The sequence below is a fragment of the Ricinus communis genome, chromosome 3 (genome assembly GCF_019578655.1).
Source record: "Ricinus communis isolate WT05 ecotype wild-type chromosome 3, ASM1957865v1, whole genome shotgun sequence".
Taxonomy (NCBI): Eukaryota; Viridiplantae; Streptophyta; class Magnoliopsida; order Malpighiales; family Euphorbiaceae; genus Ricinus; species Ricinus communis.
In genome coordinates this window covers 26,993,594-27,016,650 of record NC_063258.1, presented here as the reverse complement: position 1 = coordinate 27,016,650, position 23,057 = coordinate 26,993,594, and the positions used below count along the sequence as shown (strand labels likewise).

At 34.2% G+C, this 23,057-nt stretch overlaps 1 protein-coding gene across 2 annotated transcripts; it reads left to right on the top strand.

The window, feature by feature from the left end:
* The first annotated feature begins 13,813 nt into the window (after positions 1-13,813).
* LOC8284815 (casein kinase 1-like protein HD16) lies at positions 13,814-22,384 on the top strand. Of its 2 annotated transcripts, none has more exons than XM_002514278.4 (19): positions 13,814-14,078; positions 15,291-15,456; positions 15,538-15,719; positions 16,367-16,492; positions 16,583-16,656; positions 16,742-16,811; positions 16,930-16,985; positions 17,102-17,173; positions 17,268-17,362; positions 17,469-17,535; positions 17,964-18,093; positions 18,191-18,409; positions 18,497-18,627; positions 19,068-19,242; positions 19,335-19,425; positions 19,879-20,036; positions 20,124-20,312; positions 20,875-20,980; positions 21,918-22,384. In XM_002514278.4, the coding sequence occupies exons 2-18, from the start codon at positions 15,357-15,359 to the stop codon at positions 20,932-20,934; spliced, it is 1,995 nt and encodes a 664-aa protein (XP_002514324.1). In that variant the 5' UTR covers positions 13,814-14,078; positions 15,291-15,356; the 3' UTR covers positions 20,935-20,980; positions 21,918-22,384. The 2 variants fall into 2 exon arrangements, with proteins under 2 accessions (XP_002514324.1, XP_015571744.1); XM_015716258.3 differs by having other exon boundaries at positions 18,185-18,409.
* Positions 22,385-23,057: the final 673 nt, after the last annotated feature.

Genomic DNA, 23,057 nt, shown 5'->3' with positions numbered 1-23,057 from the left:
TTTCAGTCTTTTGGTAATAGGGATATCGATATGGTCCGACACTTCACCGGTTCGGTGTTGGGTTGTAATGGAATCGCGGTGATCATGTAATCTTTTGGGGGTAAGTCTGTGGGTGATTTGAATACTTGAGAGAATTCGGTTAGAATATGGGTTATGTCGGGGTGGGTGGGGACTTGGTTGGGTAATATTTGGAGAGAGTGAGATTTGGAATAGGAATCCAGACTGTAGACAATGGAACTCCTTATCGGATAAGGCTTCTAAAGTTCCCTGCTTTAGACCTTGGATCGTATGTGACTCTCCTCCAACCTTATAGGTCATGGTCAATTTCGGTAGTCTGTCTCTATTGGTCCAAGTGTTGCCAACTATTGTACTCCTAAAACCACTTGACAAGTCGCCACAGGAAGCATAAAATAATCAGTGAATGGATTTACCTTGGATGTGGATGGTAAGATCTTTGCAAAGACTCATGCACTCTATGTGATCACGGTTGGCGACGGTGACTTGAAATTTTTTTGTCTGCAATATGGGTAATGCAAATTTGGTGACGATGGCTTGATCAATAAAATTATGGGTGCTGCCCCCATCCATAAGTACAATCACATTTTGTTCCTTAATTTACCCGGTACGGATAGTTTGTGGGTGACTAGCTCCGAAATAGCATGGAAAGAAATCTCGGGCATGACGTCTTGATAATCAGTTCGCTTTAGCTTGTTCATCCTCATCAACGCTTGAGTGGCCGAGCATCTTCTATCATGAATAATTGTGGCCACCGACATCGATGACCTGGGGTGAACTTCTCATCACAATAGTAGCACAATCCTTTCTCTCGACATTCCCTCGCCTCTTGACTAGTGATTCTTTGAAAGGTGGTGGGATTAGCATTTGCATTGGGATTTCCACGTTGAATTTGGTGGAGGGCCTAGTACTCCGGTAGTTTGAAGTTGAGTTTATTTTTGATGCCGTTATTACTTTGGTTGGAAGCGGCTTGGATCAGTGGCTTTTCTCGTAGTCGATTACGTTCTTCAACCAACCGTAACTCCTATAGCATCCGGCTAATGTTTTGGGCTGTTTAATTTTCACATCTAAACGAATGTCATCTCGTTGTCCTGCAATAAAACAACCAACAAGAAATCCCTCGGGTAGGCCATCAATTTGATGAGAAAGTTTTTCAAAGGCTTCTTGATAAGTACGCCACAGTGGAGGTTTGTCGAAGGCGGTAAAAGAGCTTCGAGAGGATCTTCATAATCATTGAACCAAAACGAAGGAGGATTGCTTTGGTGAATTCGTTCCAATTTTGTGGTCCACGAAATTTCATGTACCATCGATGCCATTGTAAGGCAATATCTTCTAAATGAAAGGAGGCTAGTTGGACTCGATGGTCGGGTGATACGAAAATCAAAGTATTGTTCGCCTTGTAAATCCAACCACTTGGGTCCTCTCCATTGAATTTTGGGAAGTATAGCTTGAGGTGGTGATGGTGGTCATTTGGAGTGTGAGGTTTGATTGTGTTAGGGAAATGGGAAGTTTCTCCTTGAGAAAATGGGTTGACTTCAGGTTGGGGAGTGGGGTTAATGCGAGAGATACGTAAGGATTGTATCTCAGTTAACACTGTTTGCAGGGTAGCATGAATTTGATCAAAATTAGACTCATGAAGAGCTAATGCTTCATTAACATCATTACGAAATTCAGCATTCGTTCTACCACGAGTGTCCATTGTTGATACCGGCTCTGATACCAAAATGTTGGAACTGAATTATAAGTGGAGAAGTTGGAAGAGAGAAGAAGAGAAGAAGGATATTTGTAATGTATTTGCTCTCCTTTATTGAACTCAAGACTGACTATTTATAATAGTCTTACAGCTCAAAATTTAACAGACAAGGCTATAAATGAGGAAAAGACTAAGGCCGATTCACCGGCACATCCGCACTAAAACAATAACGTGAACATGCTTAGGACTAGTTCTAACTAGCTTATTAAGTGGAATAAATTGTAACAAACTACTGACTAAGTCTTGCTAAGAGTAAACAAGGCCACGTATCACATAACCATTTGCGGATTCACCTATTCTTTTACATTTTATATTTCACTCTAAGAATTTAATGCAAAATGGTATTTCGTGTTTGTTAGTGGACTGCTCACAATGCTCTAATATTATCTTCACTCAAATATTTTACTGAGATTAATAGGATTACGCGGCCAATTTTTTAAATGGATTCAGTTTATTATATTATTTATAAATAAATGGCACTTAAAATTGATATATAATATTATTTATTAAATATTATATTTATATTAATTTTATAATTTATTATTATATAAATAATTTATTATTAAAAATTAATTAATATAAATACAACAACTAATAAATAATATTATATATTATTATGCAATTAGTTCGTATTCCCGACTGATGTTATTGAAGTTGAAATTGCTTTCTATGAGAACAAACCTTAAAATTCTACCGATAGTTAATTGAAAATGTATTTTACAACTATGCCAATTTCTCTTATGTGATGTCATTATTCTGTTTAAAATCAAGACATACATTTCAAGGTTCGAATCTTTTTTGGAATAATTTATTACCAATTTATTTCAGTATTTCATTTTGATATATATATATATATATATATATATATATATATATATATATATATATATATATATATATATATATTCTTATCTTCCCTCTTGTAAGTTATATTTCTTTAGTTTAAAGCTTTCAAAGTTTGTATAATTTGTTTAAAAGTTTATGTTCAAAGTTAGTTTATGTTCAAAGTTAGTGATTATCAATAAAGTTTATCTTCTTTATCTACCATTTTAAGATTTAACAAGCGTATGCTCTATGCTTGCCTCGTCTGAGGATCCTGCACACCAGAAACTTGTTGATCTGTTTTTAATTTTCTCTATCTTGGTATCAGAGCCAATTGGGTTCCGGGAAAAAAGCATCATCTGCATAAAGAAGATTTTAAACTCATTTTAATCTGCATCATATCACTGATAAATAAGCACTGTTCATTTATGCACAGTAGTAAGTCCCGTAAGGTGTAAGGGCAATAAAACTGGTGGCTTGGTTCATGTTTGTTTAAAAAGTTATTTTGGTTTATTTTAAAATGAATTTAGAACCATTTTTCTGTAGATATTCTTCTTTTTCAATGTCACGACCCCACCCGTGGGCCCGTGACCGGCACTAGGGAATGGGTAGGCGTAAGGCCACCGAAACCCGTAGTAAGCCTGACACTCACTGACTTAAACAAATCTCATCTCAAATTAATATTATTAAAACCACAAATTATCTTAATAGCTACATTCTACATAAATACTTGATTACGCCCCGGAAAAACTAGGGCGAGACTTGGAAACTCGGAAAATTTACAACTGATACATCTACTATTACTACCGCGGAGAATCTAAGATTTACCAATTTACATACCAAATCAAATACATCACCCGATGATGAAGGAGTCGGATTCTTTGAATAAGAGTCGCGGGAGAACTAATACCACGAATCAAAACAAGAAAATGAGATCGCTCGAGAGTGAGTTAAAATCAAATAATCTAGAGACTATTGCTTCTTCTCGAAAAAAATATGGATTATTCAAATCAGTATATCAAACCATACTATAATCATACCCTACTATTTCCTTCACATAAAATATTAATCATTCGAATCAAAATATCAACCATGCATGTAAATACAATCCATATTATAATCATTACCATAATAAATTAATAAATAAATAAATAAAAATATATTTTTACTTTTACGGGACGAGTGGCTCAAGTGAACCCTAACCCCAAATTCTAACGACCATTTTGGCTCTCTTAATCCAATAAGATCGGGCGCCCCGGAGAGCATCGCTCGATCGGGGACCTTAACTCCGGCAGAATCAATCGAACTCGACCCCGAGAGCAATGCTCGATTAGGGCAAACAAATCCATAATAACCTTATTACATCTTTGATCATTACCGTGCGCGTCCCGATGCAACCCACCAGTGGCATGTTCTACGAAAGCCACATTTCCCAAAACGCAATCATCACATTTAATAAATATCATTGTCTAATGAAATCATTCAACATATACGGAAATAAAGATTAAAAATTTAGGATAAGGCTACGTGAAATTCGTGTCGACAGAATAATAATATCTGTATTATTATAACGTTACTAATAATAATATTTATATTATTTTCAATAATTAATAGTCCAGTGAAATTATTTACGTTGCGATACTAATAACCATATTATGCATAAACTTTCAAAATAGCATATTAAATCAGATTTAGCAATAGTGCAATGATTAAATGACTTTAACTCACAGGTTTGGCGACCTCCTAGCTCTGCTCCGGTGCCTCGGTAGGAGCGAGCCGAACGAACTGACAATATAGTCACGGAAAATAATTTATCAAAACGATGAAACAATTACAATAGATCCTAGGTCTAGATTCCTAGGACTGACTGTCTAAGAATCTCGACTCAGGAACTACCGAAAATTCGGCAGAACCTCCCCTGCAACACGAACATTACCCCCCGTAAAAACGGGTCCAGGACCTGCCAGAAAAATACTCCAAATGTCCAACAATTTAAACAACGGGAGTCGGGTCCCCAAACTTCACTATTTCCCGACTCCGCCACACAGCACAAAAACACGACTAGGTCCATCTTAGCAGTCCTTAGAGATGCTAGGTTTACAAATTTTTATGATTCTTTATTAGGTACTGTTGAGTCGAGGCTCAATAAAGGACCAATTTCTTTCAATTGTTTTCCAAACATTACAATTTCATTAAATGATAAAAATGTTTTAAAGAGCATTGTTCTTCAAATAAAGACACATAATTACAAAATGCTTGAAGGATCTATTCTGATAGCATTAATTTTTAAAATACATTACAAAGCCATGATTTCTGCTTTTGGTTCAAAACACAAGCTCCATTCACCAAAAGGAGAAACCTTATTTCTACAAACAGATCTCTCCAAATCCAACGCAACTATTCCAAAAACCATTCAATGGAAAGACATCACTCTTCCAGAAGAATGGATCCTCGAAGGTGCAACCCAACCTGAATCCCCAAAGCAAACAGAACCAAATACAAATCTCAAAAATATAATCCAATTCCCAGATGGAAAAGTAAAGCTTACATTCAACAGAAAATCAACCTCTTCTAGATTTTCTGATGATGATTCTTCAACGTCAACCATAGATATTGGAAGAGTATCAAAAATACCTTCTATTATTTATGCTCCTTACAAAGAGCCAACTCCGTCTCAAACACAACCCCGATTTTTAACATCTGATTTACTAAATACAAACAATATACTTCAGAATGTTGATTACCAAAGCAATATCCCCAGACCCGTCTACAATGAACCAAATAAAGATGATGAGGATATAGAGATCGTCTCTACCCCCTCTTCACCATCACCATCTGCCATAACACAAAATCTAGAAGCAGAAATCAACATGATTTCAAAAGATTTTCAAATTGACAAAAAGCTTTTACATGAAGATTTATATTCAAAGAAAAACCATTCTAAAAAACTTTAGTTTTTTAAGAATTTTTTACAAGAAAAAGACAGTATTCAAGAAAGGTACTATCATTTTTGCATTCAAAACAAAGTCCAAATCAAATTTTTTGATTGGTTTCAAATTTATTGCAAAAAAAATAGTATTCTTTATCCTTTCAAAGAAAAGATCATTAGTCCTGTCACGGTAAGAAACAAGGCTCCAGAGTGGAAGGTCGGAGAAAACCTAACCATCCAATCTGAACATCCTCCCCTTAGGAAGATAACCATTCCTTATGGAGAGAATGAGATAAAGGCCACACCTTACAAATTGGTAGGAGAAGATCTTGAAAAGAATGTCAAGAACATTGTTCAGCAGAACAATTTCTCAAATACCTATCTTAACACCATAGGAAAACAGCTTGTTAGGATAGAAAGCCATATCCAAAAACCTCTTATAGTCTTCACCTCTCCAATCCCCAACACTGAACATCCAAAAGAGACAAGCCAATCGGAAAAGCTCAAAAATCCAGTCTTCAAATCCTACCAAATCTCAAAGCCTAGCCAAGATCAATTTCAAAAGCAAACTGAGTTTGCTAGAGTAGTTAGAGAATAGCTTAGCAAATTAGCAACTTCTGAATCCTCTAAAAACCTAGTACCAGATACTCCTCAAAGCAGTAGGAATATCAGTGCTTTAGATCAAGCCCAAAGCGATGAATCCAATGATTCAAAGCTTGAAAGTGTCATTGACAAACCATCCAACATCAACAGATTGGGATGGCAAGCCCCTAGATTAACCTGGCATACTCCTAGGAATAGTGCTCCAGACTAGGAATGGAAAATAGGAACAATATCCTAACCAAATCTAGATTCAATGCCTCCTCTGTCTATGAATGGAATATAGATGGAATGTCAGAATACAACATTCTTGGTCTCTTACAATAGATGACCATGGCAGCCAATGCTTACAAAACCCAAAGCAGTACCTCTGATAAAGCCATTGTTGAGCTCCTTATAGCTGGTTTTTCTGGCCAGTTTAAAGGATGGTGGGATTACCATCTCACACAAGTACAACAGCTCCAAATCCTAGGTGCCATCCATACCACAATAGAAGGGACCCCCATCTTAGATGAATTAGGAAATCCAATTGAGGATGCTGTGTCAACCTTGATCCTAACAATTTCCCTCCACTTCATAGGAGACCCTTCTCTTCTGAAAGACAAGAATGCTGAGCTCCTTAGCAATCTAACCTGCAAAAAGCTTAGCAATTTCCAAGCCTACAAAGACACCTTTCTGACCAGAGTCATGCTTAGTCAATCTTTCCGGAAAGAGAAATTCTTAGCCGGTTTACCTAAGATTTTAGGTGAAAGAGTTAGGAATACCATAAGAGAAGCCCATAATAGCCAGATCCCTTATGATTTCTATACTTATGGTGAATTAGTAAGCCTCACCTAGAAGGAATGATTAAAGATATGCCATGACCTTAAGCTCCAAAGACAACTCAAATGGGAAATGAAAAAGACCAGGCAAGAATTAGGTAGTTTTTGTAACCAGTTTGAGTACAATCCCATAGAACATTCCTCTACCTGCAAAGGAAAATGCAAAGAAGATTTTTCCAAATCTTTTAAAAAAAATGATTTTTCAAAAATAGAAAGACTCCCAAAAATAATGAGAATTTCTACAAAAAGCCATCTTCTTCTAAATTTCCAAAACAAAATTCCAAAAGAGATTTTAGCAAAATTACCTGCTATAAATATGGCAAGAAAGGCCATACTTCAAAGTATTGTAAGTTTTTCAAAAAACTCCATGAGCTCCAAATAGAAGAAGAAGTTTTAACAAAAATTTCTGCTCTTCTTATTGATTCCTCTGAATCAGAATTTTCGAATAGTGAGAAAGAATTTCAAATTGATGAAATCAAAACCTCATCCGATTATTCTGAGACAGATTCTGAAAGTATTTCAAAGAATATTAATATGCCTACTAGGCAACAAGAAGCCCTTCTTGAAGCTGTCAAGCATATTAATGATCCTCAAATCCAAAAACAGGTTTTGAAAGAAATTTTAAAAATTGAAACCCTTGTCCCCTCTTCTAGTAAGAATACTTATGATCTTACTATGATATTGGATAAAGGGAAAAAGCTAAAAAACCCTTTTCCTACCGTTCAAGAACTTCAAAAAGAAATCAAAGCTATCAAAACAGAGCTCAAAGATTTGAAAGAAAAACAACAAAATGATTCTGTTTTGCTCCAAAGTCTGATCCTCAAACAGAATAGAGATTCTGATTCTGAAGAGGAAAATGATTTTCAAAATCTTGAAGTTTCTGAAAGTGTTCCAGAAAACTTCATTAATGTTTTAAAGGAAATTACTTCAAGAAAATATTTGATTCAAATAAAGCTCATTTTTCCTGGTGATTTTCAAATAGAAACCATCGCTTTATTTGATACAGAAGCAGACCTCAACTGTATCAATTATGAGCTGGTTCCTAAAAGGTATCATCAAGAAACTAAAGAAAGGCTTACTTCAGCCAATAGTTCAAAGATTAGGATTGCGGAAAAAACTGAAGCTGCAATTCTAAATAATAATATTGCTTTAAAAAATGTCTTTATTCTTATAAAAGATATTCAGCAAACAGTTATTTTGGGAACTCCCTTTATCAATTTAATTACTCATTTCAAAGTAACTACTGCTGGTATTATTTTTAAAGCCAAAGATTCAAAGATTGTTTTCCCTTTTATAGAAAAACCCAAAAAGAGAAATCTCAATCTTATTAAAGCCCACTCAATTTATAATTTTGAGATAAATGCTTTGATCAAAGGAAAATAAACCCAGCTTTCCCACTTGAAACAAGATATGGGTTTGAAAAGAATCCAAGATCAAATGCAAAATGATTTTGTCTAAAGAAAAATCTCTGATTTGCAAAAGAGGATTGAAAATGAAGTTTGTTCTGATCTTCCCAATGCTTTTTGAAAAAGAAAACAACATATGGTAGATTTACCATATGAAAAGGATTTTTCTGATAAACAAATCCCTACCAAAGCCAGACCCATTCAAATGAATGAAACCCTAGAAAGCCATTGTAGATTAGAGATCAAAGACCTAGAGCAGAAAGATTTGATTTCCAAGTCTAGATCCCCCTGGTCATGTGCAGCTTTCTATGTCAATAAAAATAGTGAGATAGAAAGAGGAACACCTAGGTTGGTGATCAATTACAAACCTTTGAATAAAGCCCTAAAGTGGATTAGGTATCCAATTCCAAACAAAAAAGATCTTCTTCAAAAGCTTCATTCGACTTTCATTTTTTCAAAGTTTGATATGAAATCAGGATTTTGGCAAATCCAGATTCATCCAAAAGACAGATATAAAACTGCTTTTATAGTTCCATTTGGCCAGTACGAATGGAATGTGATGCCCTTCGGATTAAAAAATGCTCCTTCTCAATTTCAAAAAATTATGAATGACATTTTTAATCCTTATTCAAAGTTTTGCATTGTCTACATTGATGATGTGTTGATATTTTCAAATTCCATAGAGCAATATTTCAAACACTTTGAGACATTTTTCTATGTTGTTAAGAAAAGTGGTTTAGTGGTTTCAAAATCCAAGATATCTTTATTTCAAACAAAAATTAGATTTCTTGGACACTATATCTCCCGGGGAACTATCACCCCAATTGAAAGATCTTTAGCATTCACTTCAAAGTTTCCAGATAAAATTTTGGAAAAAGCACAATTACAAAGATTTCTTGGTAGTTTAAATTATGTTATGGATTTTTATCCAAATTTGAACTGTCTTGCAAAGCCCCTTCATGATAGATTAAAGAAAAATCCCCCTTCATGGACCGATGTGCATACAAAAATTGTCCAAAGTATAAAAAAATAAGTTTCTGAAATACCATGTTTACACCTAGCTGATCCATCTGCATTCAAAATTGTTGAAACTGATGCATCAAATATAGGATATGGTGGGATTCTTAAACAAGTTCAAAACAACAAAGAATATATTATCCAGTTTACTTCTGCACACTGGAATGATACACAAAAGAATTACTCAACTATCAAAAAAGAAATTCTTTCGATAGTTTTGTGTATTTCAAAATTTCAAAGCGATCTTTTAAATCAAAAATTTCTTTTAAGGATTGATTGTAAATCTGCAAAAGAAGTTTTACAAAAAGATGTTCAAAACATAGCTTCCAAATAAATTTTTGCCAGATGGCAAGCTATTCTTTCTATTTTTGACTTTGAAATTGAATACATAAGAGGAGATTCAAATTCAATTCCAGACTTTCTAACCAGAGAGTTTCTTCAAAAACAGGAGTGAAAAATACCGAGAAAATAAAAAACAAAAGAAGAAAAATCGACAGCAAGTTCAAAGCCCAAAGAAGGAAATTTTTCCTTCTTCTTCAAAGCCCATCAGAACTTGGACCGAAATCATCCAGGAAGAAATTGATCAAAGCAAAGCTGATCCGGCCCAACAACAAGTCCAAATCCAGGAATGGCTTGCACAGCAAGACCCTGAATTCCTAAAAAGGGTTGAAGAATATTCAAAGCAAATGATACAATTTCAACCAGAAGCATCTCCAAAGTCATCCTCCTCCTCCAACAAGGGTAAAGGTATACTCTCTATCCCTTTTTCAAAAACTGAGATAGAAATTTTTCCTCAAAACCTATCTCAGCGTTCTAAAAGCATTTCAAAGCCCAACTCTCAAGAAATAGTTTTGTCACAAACAAAACGTTTTAAATCCAACGAATATATAGAAAAACAAAATTTTCAAAATATTTTAAGTGTTGAGGAAGGATTCTGTACAGAAAGCCCCTCAAAACTGATTTCAAAGATTTTTCCCCCAGGATGGTATTTCAAGCCCTGAAATATTTCAAAGCCTCAATTCTATTACCAGTCTATCCTTGAGATAACTGGTTCTGCAAAATTCAAACATTTCAAAAAATACAAAGACCATAAAGACCATGCATATTCTACATGCACCATACAAAGAATCCTTCACCCTACAGATTGGGGAATAGATTTACATTCTTCAAGATCTTGCCTAACTTCCCTTCAAAGAACCTACCCTTCAAACCTCAACACTTCCTTCGACTATTGGGATTACCAACAAGCTTGGTTTAATACCTTTCTTCTCCAAAACGAAGGACAAAGCCACTCTTGGCTTTTCTACTTCGATACAAGCTCAATTCAAACTTCAAAGATCCCCTATTGGTTTAAACAATGGTGAAATTATTATGGCAATGTTTCTGAGACCATAATTCCAGAAGTTCTACCTCTGTTTAACCTCTTCAAAGCCCACTACAAGCCAAACAAAATAGAAAGACGTTTTCCCCCGTTACTTCTATTTTGTTCAAACTTCTTTCTCCCCTGGGTATGTGTTTGGTATTTCCATTTCAATCAAGCAGCAGATGGAGAAATCATCCTTACTCGAAGATTCAAAGTCAAATGGTGGGATAAATTTAACCACCAAGATAAATTATCTCTAAAATCAGTCCAAAACTTCCTTTCAAAAAATAGCTTCTTGCCACCCCCAAAAGAACAAACCACTTTTCTAGCACAAAAGTCCTTCATAATTCCAAAGCTAGCAGCAGCTCAAACAGAAGAGGATTTCTTACAATTGATCAAACAATTGTTGGAAGCCGCTTCTTCTAAAGGAAAATCAAAAGCTTCATCTTCCTCCTCCAGCACCAGCTCAGCAGCAATCGACCTGGATGGTGACTCTAACGAGGATGATTGTTTTGAGATTTTCAAGCCCATTAAATGACATCCCTTTAAAAGCCCATGGGTTGAAAACCAGAAATGGCAGCCCAAAAATATTTTGTAATAGGCCAAAAGGCCCAAAGAAAAAAAAAGACAAAAGAAATAGCATAAGATTCTTTTTCAAAGCATGACCGACAGTTTTCTCAAAAGACGTAAAGCATCTTACTTCACAAAACGTCAAGAACAAGTGGAGCCCTCTTTATTCCACTAAGAAGAGCATCCAAAGCTTCAATTTGGTGAATGGAGCTTGTGTTTTGAACCAAAAGCAGAAATCATGGCTTTGTAATGTATTTTGAAAATTAATGCTATCGGAATAGATCCTTCAAGCATTTTGTAATTATGTGTCTTTATTTGAAGAACAATGCTCTTTAAAATATTTTTATCATTTAATGAAATTGTAATGTTTGGAAAACAATTGAAAGAAATTGGTCCTTTATTAAGGCTCGACTCAACAGTACCTAATAAAGAATCATAAAAATTTGTAAACCTAGCATCTCTAAGGATTGCTAAGATGGAAGTATCTAAACCTTCTCCGGTAAGGGGCTTTATTCCTACCTGGACAAGGCCTATATGGATATACTTATAATCTTTTTCTTTATGCTTCTGGAGGGCCTTTGGATTTAAAAGATAAATTTCTTCAAATGGCTTTGAAAGATAATCTTTTTCTTTATATATATATATTATAGAAATTAATTATCTTTTTAAACGTCATATAAGTTGTTGCTACTGCTACAAATTATCAATATATTTTAATATAAATTATGTGATTTATTAATTGATGTGTTAATTATATTTATAAAAATATTAAAATTATTATTTTTGAATATATTAATATAGTCATTATTTATTTATTTACATGCTTTATTATTTTCTATAAAAGTTTGGAATAAGAAAAAGTAAATAATTTCTTAGTTCAAGAGAGTGGAGAACTGTAGAAGAAGGTCCTTTACTTATGCATTGAAATTATCGATATAAATAAAATAAAAATAAACTTTCTTACTCTCTTTTTATTTTTTAATTTTCAAATTTTAAAATAATTTACATACTATTTAAATTCTATTATGAGCATTTTTCAACTTTAGAATTACGAGCATGTAAAGACGGTATAATTAATAATGATAATTTATGAATTACTTTTAAACTTATAAAAACATGAATTATATTAAATTAATTATTAGTACAATTAGAATTAAAATTATCAATTATTGAAGAATTTAGAATTCGTAATAAAAATTATAAATGCTCTGAGGTTAAGTATTAATACTGATGGTATTTAAGTTAATTAAAAATTTTCCATGCTTATATTTAATTATTTAATTATTAAAATATTTGCATATAATTAATAAAAGTTTACATTTTAAACAATAAAATTCTCATCAATATGATGATTTTTATACATACTATTTTTAAAATAAATCTAACTTCTGAAATTAAAAAAAGTACAATTATAATAATAACAATACTTCATGTGTAGATTACTAATTGTTATAAATTTAATTCTAAATAAAAATACTTTCTTTGAATTAAATGATTTTTTTAACATGAAGAATAGTAGATTAATTACAATAAAAAAATTAATATTAGTAAGATATAAATATTAATTGATAAATTACCTATCTTTTAATAATTATAATAAAAATTTAAAATGAATTTTTTCTTTTCAAATTCCATATTTTTCGTTCGTTCATATATTTTTGTTCAAGTTCTGCATTTTTTGAAAAAGAAAAAAAAAAGAAATTACATTATATTATAGATATAATTACATGTATAGACACCATCCACGATTAGCCAAAATACCTTATGAAATAGGTTTAGTTTTAAGGATCTGCAGCTAATAACAGCGTAACTTTTTATCAGCACTCACCAAAAAGGTGCTATAGCGACAAAATTAACAATTATATTTATTATTTTTATTCCATATTATATTTTTCTTTATTATCAAATCAAACGGATGCTACCCAAAATTAAAGGGTGACAAATTGAAAATTCAACATTATTGTCTTTATATTTTTAATTTAATTAATTTATGTCGTCAATTATTTTATGGTATATGATAATTATATATGCCATATCAGCATAATGATCTCGGTATATTAATATGTGAAGATGATTTAATTATATTGGGTCTATAGTATATGTCATAATTATTTAAATAATGAAAGGATGAATTTTTTTTTTTATAATTGAAATTTTTTATTAAGTCGTAGTTATTGTGAGACAGATTTTAAATCGATAAATTACTTCTAGAGTTATTAAGTATAATTATTACGACACATAATCTAAATTAAAAATGAAAATTAATTAAGGATATTCGTAAAGTTGAGCCGAGCATAATTTGAGTTTAATTTCTTTTAAGTAATATTTTTGATTTAAATTGATTAAATTAGGATTAATGCTATCGGTGAAAAATGGAAATTAGTGGGTGAAAACAAAGAGATATACAAAAATTATTACTTTTTGTAATTTTAATTATACCATGGCATGGGAGCAGGAATACGCTAGTACTGTGTCTACAATAAGCAACAACTCATCCACACAATAAAACCCTCGTAAATTTCCAATTTTTATACGTTTAGTTACACGTAACTCAATATTCTAACGTGCGCACTTAGGTACCTGTGCGCACCGTCTCTCAAAACACACACAAAAACACACATTACATAACATAACACATACACCCACCACCATCGATTATCTCTTCTATAAAATTAACCATTTTTTCTTTTTTAAATTTCACTTTATTTTTCTTTACCAATATCTTCATTCAACTTTAGATTAGATTGTAATCTTGTCAATTTTTTCAATTCATCTCATAAAGGTATGATTTTTAGTTGCTAAGATGTTATAATCGGTTCTTGTCAAGTCTAAAACAAATTACTATGTGCTTAGATGTTATTGCATCTTATTGTTGGTTTTTGTGTTGATGATGCATTGATAAAGATGAATCTTTATGTGGGTATCGATCATTTTGAAGTTTTTGCTTTTTTTTTGTTTTTTTTGTTTTCGTTTTCTTTTTATTTGATCATCTGTGTGGTGAGTTTGCATGTTGGCTTTTCTGATGATCATCTTTTGGGTTAGGTTTGATTTGTATTAGTTTCAAGTCTTAATAAAGCTGATTTTACGTTGAAAGATTTTTAGTTCTGGGTATTGATTGTGGGCTTCGGATTAGATGGTTTTGTAATTGACTGTTTCTTTTCGCTTTTGTTTTCTTCTCTTGGTGTTTGAAATTTGATGGTTTTGAGTTGTGGGTAATCTTCATATTTGCCCAACTTAGGATAAGTATTATTAAAGCTTGTAATGTTGATAGTGTTGGCTTTAATGGAATTGAAGATAGTGTTGCCTTTGATTTTGATGTGCGATAATGTGAGTTGCAATGTAGTCATTGTGAATCAGTTTTTCTTTCGTTGATGTATGATGTATCAAATTAGAGAGTTTTAAGGTTCAATTTGAGAACTTTATTGGTGATGTCATGTCTGGGCGTCGCATCTTTCTTAATTTTAATCTTATGCTAGTTTTGAATATAAAATAGATGAGTATCATACTTGTAAACGTGAAACTAGTGAAGTTTTAATCATGGAATTTGGAAATGTATGTCAAGTGTTGAAATCAAAGATCTACTCTGAGAAGCTTTATCATAGCATAAATTAATGTCTTATGTGAATATCTCTCATTTGGTTTTCAGATTATATTCATCCTTCTTTCGTTTCTGGTTTTAGTTCAGTTGTCATGCTGCTATATTTGCTGTTTCTAAATTCTTGTTTTTTTTGCTTGTATAATGTCTTCCAAAGCTTTCCTGAGGGGAGGACGTGATTTGGATAAGCCTTGAATCTTAAGTTCAAACTGGAAAGTTCCTTTGGCTAATTGATTTTTAAATCCAAAACTGTTTCTTAATTGAAAAAGGAGTTGTATCCTAGGGAACATCCAACAAGCTTGAAACTTAATTTATTGTGTTATCATGTTTTCCTGTTCATTAAGAATTTAATTCAAAAAAATTTCTCCTCATTAGTTTCTTCTATTCTTATGCTTTTAGGGGATTATTGTTTGTATCTCTTTAGCCTTTTTGATATAAAGAAGTCAACTTTTGCATGGGAAAAGAATGCAAGATTTGCAAGTCGGAGTTCGGCGATCACAGAGGGTCAAACAAAACCAGACTCCTGCTGTTTTAGTTCCCTCTGCTCGCCGTGGTGCTGGAAGAGGTAATGACTCTAGAGCTTCACTCTTGAAATCACCTCTGCTGTCCTGTTGACCTAGTGTTTCTTTGTGCAACTCTGTGCCAGCTGGTCGAGGTAGAGGCTCTAGAGCAATGAACCAAGATCAGAATGCAAAGGTTTTAGGTGTTGGAGCGCGTGGCCGGGGCCGTGCAGGTTTGGACTTGCCAGTGAGACAGGCAGGTGAAAAAAGTGCTGAAAAACTGGCTGCTGGTGAGGAGGAAGGAAGTACAGGTCCCCTTCCTGAGAGGGTATTTACCTCCGCACCACATTATTGGCAATTTTAGGTTTCTGTAATGTTGTGTAACTTGAGCTCTTAATTGTTCCTTTGGCCTTGCTTATGTGATTGTTTCACCTGCATTCTTGGGAATTTATTAAATCTAAACGTACTCTGCAAGCAGATACATAGTAAATGCTTATATAATTAAGGCTTCCATGAAACATAACTGCATTTATGAATTTATTTGGGAGGCATACTATTCTCTGCTGGAAATTGTAGTTTTTTGAAATTAAACTGTCTATCCATGTGGCTCCCTGTGATCTTTTAAGCTTACTAATACTAACTTTGATTGGAAATCTTTTGAAACTTGGAAGGCAGCACTCTTGCATACTTACCTATCTCAATAGTTCTTGTTTATTGATTTCACCTGACTATTTAATTGCTCTTTGAGGAAATAAGGGCAGGAAGAATTTGTTCTAAATATGGTCATAATGTGCTTAACTTTTAGGTATCAGACGTCATAATATGACCTTGTGGAGAATCAGTGATATAGTAGGTATGGCATTGTGCATCATATAATTCTAACAACTCTAACCCAGCATGAAATATTTCTCTGCAAATTCATCCATTGCAGTCAATATCCATGCGTTATGTTCATCTATTGCCCCTCAATATCAGGTACAAGTTGGTCACTCTCCTGTGTACAAGTTGGAGAGGAAGCTGGGCAAAGGGGGTTTCGGTCAAGTTTATGTTGGAAGAAGGTTGTCTGGTGGTACAGGGCGTACTGGGCCTGATGCTCTTGAGGTTTGTGCTTTAATGCACTTTGGTCAATTTGTCTGAAATTCGTGTAGGTTAATTTGGTCATCAACGAGAATTTCCTGTTCCATTCTGTAGGTAGCTCTGAAACTTGAACATCGAAATAGCAAAGGTTGCAGTTATGGCCCTCCTTATGAGTGGCAAGTGTATAGGTATGCAAAATTTTATTCTTACTGTTAATTTGGACTTCAAATTCTATAACCTAATTAGAGTTTATGTTTAAATTGTTTTGTAAAGCACTCTCAATGGTTGTTATGGGCTTCCTTTGGTTCATTATAAAGGTCAACAAGGAGACTACTACATCCTAGTGAGTTCTTGTCTTATATTTTTCTATAATGTATTCATGTCTTTCTATTTGGTCTGTGTTGGTAAGTAATTATTCTTGATCATATTTCACCTTATTGTTTGGAATATGTCCATTTCAGGTGATGGACATGCTTGGCCCAAGCCTGTGGGATGTTTGGAACTCTAATAACCAAACGTATGTCATTAAATTATTCCATCACCTCCCGGCTCCTCCAACATTGTTGACTTTTCTAAAAATTTCATTTTGGCCCTCAATTGATTTTCCTGTGCTTATACTTGCTTCTGTTGCAGGCTGTCCGAACAGATGGTTGCTTGTATAGCAGTGGAGGCAATATCAATTTTAGAACAGCTCCACCTAAGAGGGTATCTTTTAAGATCATTATATCTTGCATGTCTGTGCCTGTCCTTCTTCCTCTTGCTATAGTTTTACTAGACACTTGTACTATTTCTCCTTCAGTTTTGTTCATGGAGATGTTAAGCCGGAGAATTTTTTGCTTGGCCAGCCTGGTACATCCAATGAGAAGAAGTTGTATTTAATTGATCTTGGTTTGGGTATGTGTATTTTTCTTTTTTGGGGCCAACTTTAACGCCTTTAGATTTTTGTTATGGTAATAGCTAATGGTATATAGAGTTGTAAGTTTTCTATTGTCTAATGTAGCTTCGAGATGGAGGGATGCAACTTCTGGTCGGCATGTCAATTATGACCAAAAGCCTGATGTTTTCAGGTAAATGTTCCTTAAAGGTGCTTTTGGTCCAGCGGATCATTACTCATCAACTTAAAGAAGTTATTAACTCTTGCTGTGTTTTGGATATCTTATCTCCATATTGGGATTAAGATGTATCCCAAAAGTCTTTCGAGTGGAGAGAGAATCCATATAGCCCACCCCAATTAACTTGGGATTAAGGCTTAGTTGAGTTGAGTTGTGTTTTTGGACATTGAAATCATAAAATTTGCTAGTTTACTGGTTACATGCACTTTTTGAATCTTCCCGTAAGCAGTCAGTTTTATTTTGTTGCGCACCTTATTATTGTTATTGCACTGCTAATCAGTTAACAGTTTTTCTTCTTGATTTATTATTATTATTTTTCAGTTAAGACTTGATGCACTCATAATATTTATCTGGAAATGACCATGTTTTTATGGTTTTGTCAGGGGAACTGTACGTTATGCCAGTGTACATGCTCACTTGGGTAGGACAGGAAGCCGAAGGGATGACCTTGAGTCCCTAGCTTATACCCTCATATTCCTCCTCAAGGGAAAGCTTCCTTGGCAAGGTTATGTAGTAAGTTCTTAAACTGTGATTAACTTTGCAAATTTTCCTTTGATTTTCTTTTTATTTTTTTAATCATGTTACCATTTGATGTGTCTTTGAGTTGCAGGGAGAAAATAAAGGATTTCTTGTCTGCAAGAAGAAGATGGGAACTTCTCCTGAAATGCTTTGTTTCTTGTGTCCTCCTCCCTTTCAACAATTTCATGAGATGGTGACCAATATGAGATTTGATGAAGAGCCTAATTACTCAAAGCTTATTTCTCTTTTCGACAACAGCATAGGCTCCAATATCTTGTCACGCCCTATCCTAACTGATGGAGCTATTAAGGTTTTCCTGGCAGTTCACATTGCCTTTATTCTTGTATGGTGTTATTTTTTTTAAACATCATTATTGGTGATCTTTTATGACTTATAGGTTGGTCAGAAGAGGGGAAGGTCATTGGTTGAGTCTGAGGATGGTGGTCAGCTTAAGAAGAAAGTTCGTATCGGTACTCCAGCTACACAGTGGATCTCGGTATATAATTACAGATCATCAATGAAGCAAAGGTAATTAATTCGATTTAAATATCTGTGATACAGAGTTAAATTCTTCCCTATCAGAAGAGATGAACATGAAAATTTCTAACAATTTTGTGCAGCTTGAACTTTTTGTTAATATCTTTACCGTGGTCTTCTTGTTCTTTTTTTTATTATATATAGTAACATTATTACATTAAATGCCTTGATTTTATGGTGGCTACAGATTATCATCATCTTTTCCATCTCTCTCTCATATCTCATGCTGTTTCTGTTTTTCTTTATCTAAAATGCCTTCTCACCTGTGCATATAAAATACATAAGATGTGTATTAGATAAAGCTTACCACGGCTGATGCCTGTATAATTTTGAATCTTCTACTATTCTCCTCTGAATTATTGGCTTTTGGTCAGTGTTAGTATTTGAATCATGTTATCTTGTTATAATATAATTGATATTCTTTATTGCAGGTATCATTACAATGTTATGGATACAAGAATTGACCAGCATGTGGAGAAAGGAAAGGAAGATGGGTTGTACATTAGCTGTGTGGCCTCATCTACGAATTTGTGGGCTATTATTATGGATGCAGGGACAGGGTTTACATCCCAGGTTTATGAATTATCTCCCATTTTCTTGCACAAGGTAGGTGTTATTGCAGACTTTTTGCTATCAACTTTACTAGTTCAGCAATTTAGTTATGCATTCTCTCATCTCCTTTTGAATTATTTCATCAGGAGTGGATTATGGAACAATGGGACAAAAATTTCTATATCACCTCAGTAGCTGGTACAGCCAATGGCAGTGCCTTGGTTGTTATGTCAAAAGGTAAGGAGAAAACTAGATGAATATCTCCTTTTTTAGTATTTTCTTCTTGGTTTTGTTTTATCTGGACATTCATGTGCTGCCTGGCGCATTGCTGGGCAACCAAAGAACTCAATTGGCTTAGGTTAAGCTGGTTAAGTTAAATTAAATTAATCCTCTCTGAGGACATATCATGAGATCGCCTCATATGGGCTGCAGTAGATCCATCTTTTTAATTGGTTTAGGTTTGACAAAAACTGCCTTTTGTAAAAATAAATCTTTGGTTTGTAAAAATTATACTTGAGATTTAACTGTATATGAATCATGAAGCACTTGTAGTGGAATTGTGTCATTAGAAAATCATTTGGACATGGTCGTGAAACTAATTGTTCTGCTATTGACAACTTGTGTTTAGGAATCACTGTTGAGCAATTTAATGATTGTCTAATATTTGCCCTTTTGCTCTTATTATTGAAGGTACTCCTTATACTCAACAATCCTACAAAGTTAGTGATGTATTTCCATTCAAATGGATAAATAAAAAGTGGAAGGAAGGCTTCTCTGTCACCTCAATGACCACGGCAGGTAGCAAATGGGGCATTGTGATGTCCAGGAATGCAGGTTATCCTAATCAGGTTGTCTACTTTGCAACTGTTATGTTATACTGAACCTCGGAGAGAATACTGCAGAAGTCACTTACATTTTTCAAATTCTACTACTAGGTTGTTGAACTTGATTTCCTTTATCCCAGTGAGGGGATACATAGAAGGTGGGAGAACGGGTATCGGATTACTGCAACTGCTGCTACAGCAGATCAAGCTGCGTTCATACTTAGTGCTCCCAAAAGGAAATCGCAAGATGTGGCACAAGAAACTTTGCGGACGTCCGCATTTCCTAGTACACATGTTAAGGTATGTAAATCTTACCACTCACTCTCTCCTTCACTGGGAAAACAATTCTTTCTTGCTGGAGCTAGCAGTACATGATTGAGCTTGCCAGCCAACTATCCTGGTGACGAGCTTTTTATTTATCCAAAAAGATGACTGCTTCGATGGGGTCTTTGATGCCTGCTCTATCTTTCTTTGTTACGATTTTCTTCTGAAAAAGGATTTTATCATGTGAGGTTTTGCTAATAACACATTAGCTTATTCTAGAGATCTGCCATGCGAAGAATGTGCACTGATTTTTTCCCTCGAGCCTACTTTTTTGTGCGTAATTGAGTGCATTGTATGTTTGGGAATTAAAACAAACCTTCTCTTCCTTTTTTGCATTGAGGTTCTAGAATCTTTTAGAATTAATTTAACATCAGCTCCTGTGAGGAATTTCTGACGTAGATATCTGCTTATTTTGAATTTGTATATATTGTCATTGCTTACACTAAATTCTTATAATAAATTTGTGTTCTATTTCGACCACTCGACGTTTATGGTAAACAGAAAGCAGTAACAATTTCCGCCTTTTTCTAAATGGCAGGATAAATGGTCAAAGAATCTTTATATTTCATCTATTTGCTATGGAAGAACAGTATCTTGAAGTTAGGACTTCGGAAGAAGAAGCCGCACATGCAAACAAGAAACAGGTGACAGTCAATGTCTTGCTTCTGTGCTACTGTTAATTTCTTATAAATTGAGCGCGGTTGTATGTTAAATGGCTTAGTAGCCTATATATTGTCAATTCATCTGCACCATCTTACTTCTCTTCAAGTGTTCCATCTGATAGCATGAAGTAAATTTGTTTCCATCGTCAAGTTGTTTGTCATCTTTCCTTGGCATGCATTCTAGCATGGAGCATGTCACGATTATCTGCAGTATCATTCTTGTTTTTGGCTATGCACGTTTTGATTTGTTGAATAGATCCTCCCAATCCTTTGCTTCCTAGTGTTTGGATTATGAGGTTTTTTTTTTTTCTAAAAAAGTTTAACAGTCTTTTATAAATGAAAGCACATGGAACATGGTGCCAAAGTCTCTAATCAAAATTAGTATCTTTCAAATTTTTTATTCTATCTTAGAGACGAGCAATTCACAAATTGTATGCTTGCTTGATATTACATTCAATTTCTATAACATGCCTATATGATAATTTAGAGTGGCTTCCTCTGGCTTTAAGCTAAGATAATAGTCTCCGAGAGTTTAAGAAAGCTTTTGCACTGTCTTTTCGTCTGCTCGTTGTTATTTTCTGTACTTGGTATTGCCCATGCCTGCTAGCTGGATCAAGTAACCTTTTTATAAAAGTAGTCCTATAAAACTCTTCTTCTCTGATCAACTTTTCACCCTCCAGATTCTGATTTGGTGCTTGTGAATTAATGTTGACAAAGTTGTGGATTGATTCAATGGAATTTTTACAGCTTTCTACCTCGGAAAATAACATTTCAGCCCTAGAAGTATATGAAGTCTCCTGTCAACTGTGTTCCATTCTTTTCTAATTTTGTTTTTTGTCTATTGGGAATAATAGTTGGATTTGAAGGAACATATTAAGTTCATCAAGGAACACGTTTTTGACTTGTATTGTTTTTATAGGTTGGTGGTTTGCATGACATCACCAATTCCAGGCCTTTTTGAGTTGTGAAGAAATCCAAATTTGCGGGGTATGCCTAGAGAAGTTGCTTTGCATTGTGAGAGGTTACGTTTCCAGAGAAGATACTGGGAACCTTATAATGGGGCCAGAAACATCTATTTATCATGGCTCGATATGGCTGTTCAAACCCAGAGAATATGTACAGTGACCAAATATCTGAGGAATCTTCATCTTTTGTTTTGTTATTGGTATGAGCCAGGGTAATGCCTAAAAGAACAAAATATCCTCTTATACAGTTTGAAGTTGAAAAAAGTTATGTTGGCTGGAGGGCAAATTTAAGGTGTTGCTAGAAGGATTATTTACCGCCAAGGTAATCTTGTCACTGTAATATTCACAGAAAATGGATAGCATCGCTATCGATTGTTGTAACAATTTTTCTTTTTTGAAATGTAACAAGATTAGATTTTTCGTTGTGTTGATTTGACTCTATTTTCTAAGAAAAGTGGTGTAAAGCACAGCAAAAACCATTTGATGAGTGCAGATACTTGCAGAAAAATCAGAGAGAGAGGTCTATGGTTGTACCTCCCTTGATTCTCGATGAAAGAATGAATTCTCTATTCGGATGTATTTCCTGCCAGACTAGGTGGAAAAAGAAGGAATGGCACATGCTTTTATATAAGAAAGTTGGGATTTTTCTGATCAAACCACTCAGGCTCAGGTACCCGTTTAGCCTAAAGCCTGTTTTTCTAGTGTGATGGTCTCTGTTGCAGAAATCACATCGTCTTTGGACTTTCCCTTATTGAAACCTGTCTTCAAGTATCTGGCACAAGCATTATAATTATAATCGTCTGAATTAAATTGTAGTCGTTATTGGCAGTTTCTAGTAAAAATGATATAGGCTTTAGCATCAGAGCAACATTCTCATTCTCTTTCTGTTTCTCAACCCTCAAAAGTAAAAAGAAAAAAAGGCTTTCTAACTAGAGGCAGTGGTTCAAGCAACAAGATTTAGATTCTCAAATGCCTCGTTTGTTTCTTCTAATCCCATAATAAATTACATTAACCTTATCTGATTGATTGAATCGCTACAGCCTTAGCTACATCACAAATACATTCTTCGTAGAACCCCAATTGCAAGCAGGTAA

Bases quoted from the DNA above. Each gene is read 5' to 3' on its own strand.
- LOC8284815 (XM_015716258.3), top strand. From the start codon at position 15,357: ATGCAAGATTTGCAAGTCGGAGTTCGGCGATCACAGAGGGTCAAACAA. The intron at 16,812-16,929 runs GTGAGTTCTTGT...TGTCCATTTCAG, and splicing joins AAGGAGACTACTACATCCTA to GTGATGGACATGCTTGGCCC. The intron at 17,174-17,267 runs GTATCTTTTAAG...TTTCTCCTTCAG, and splicing joins GAACAGCTCCACCTAAGAGG to TTTTGTTCATGGAGATGTTA.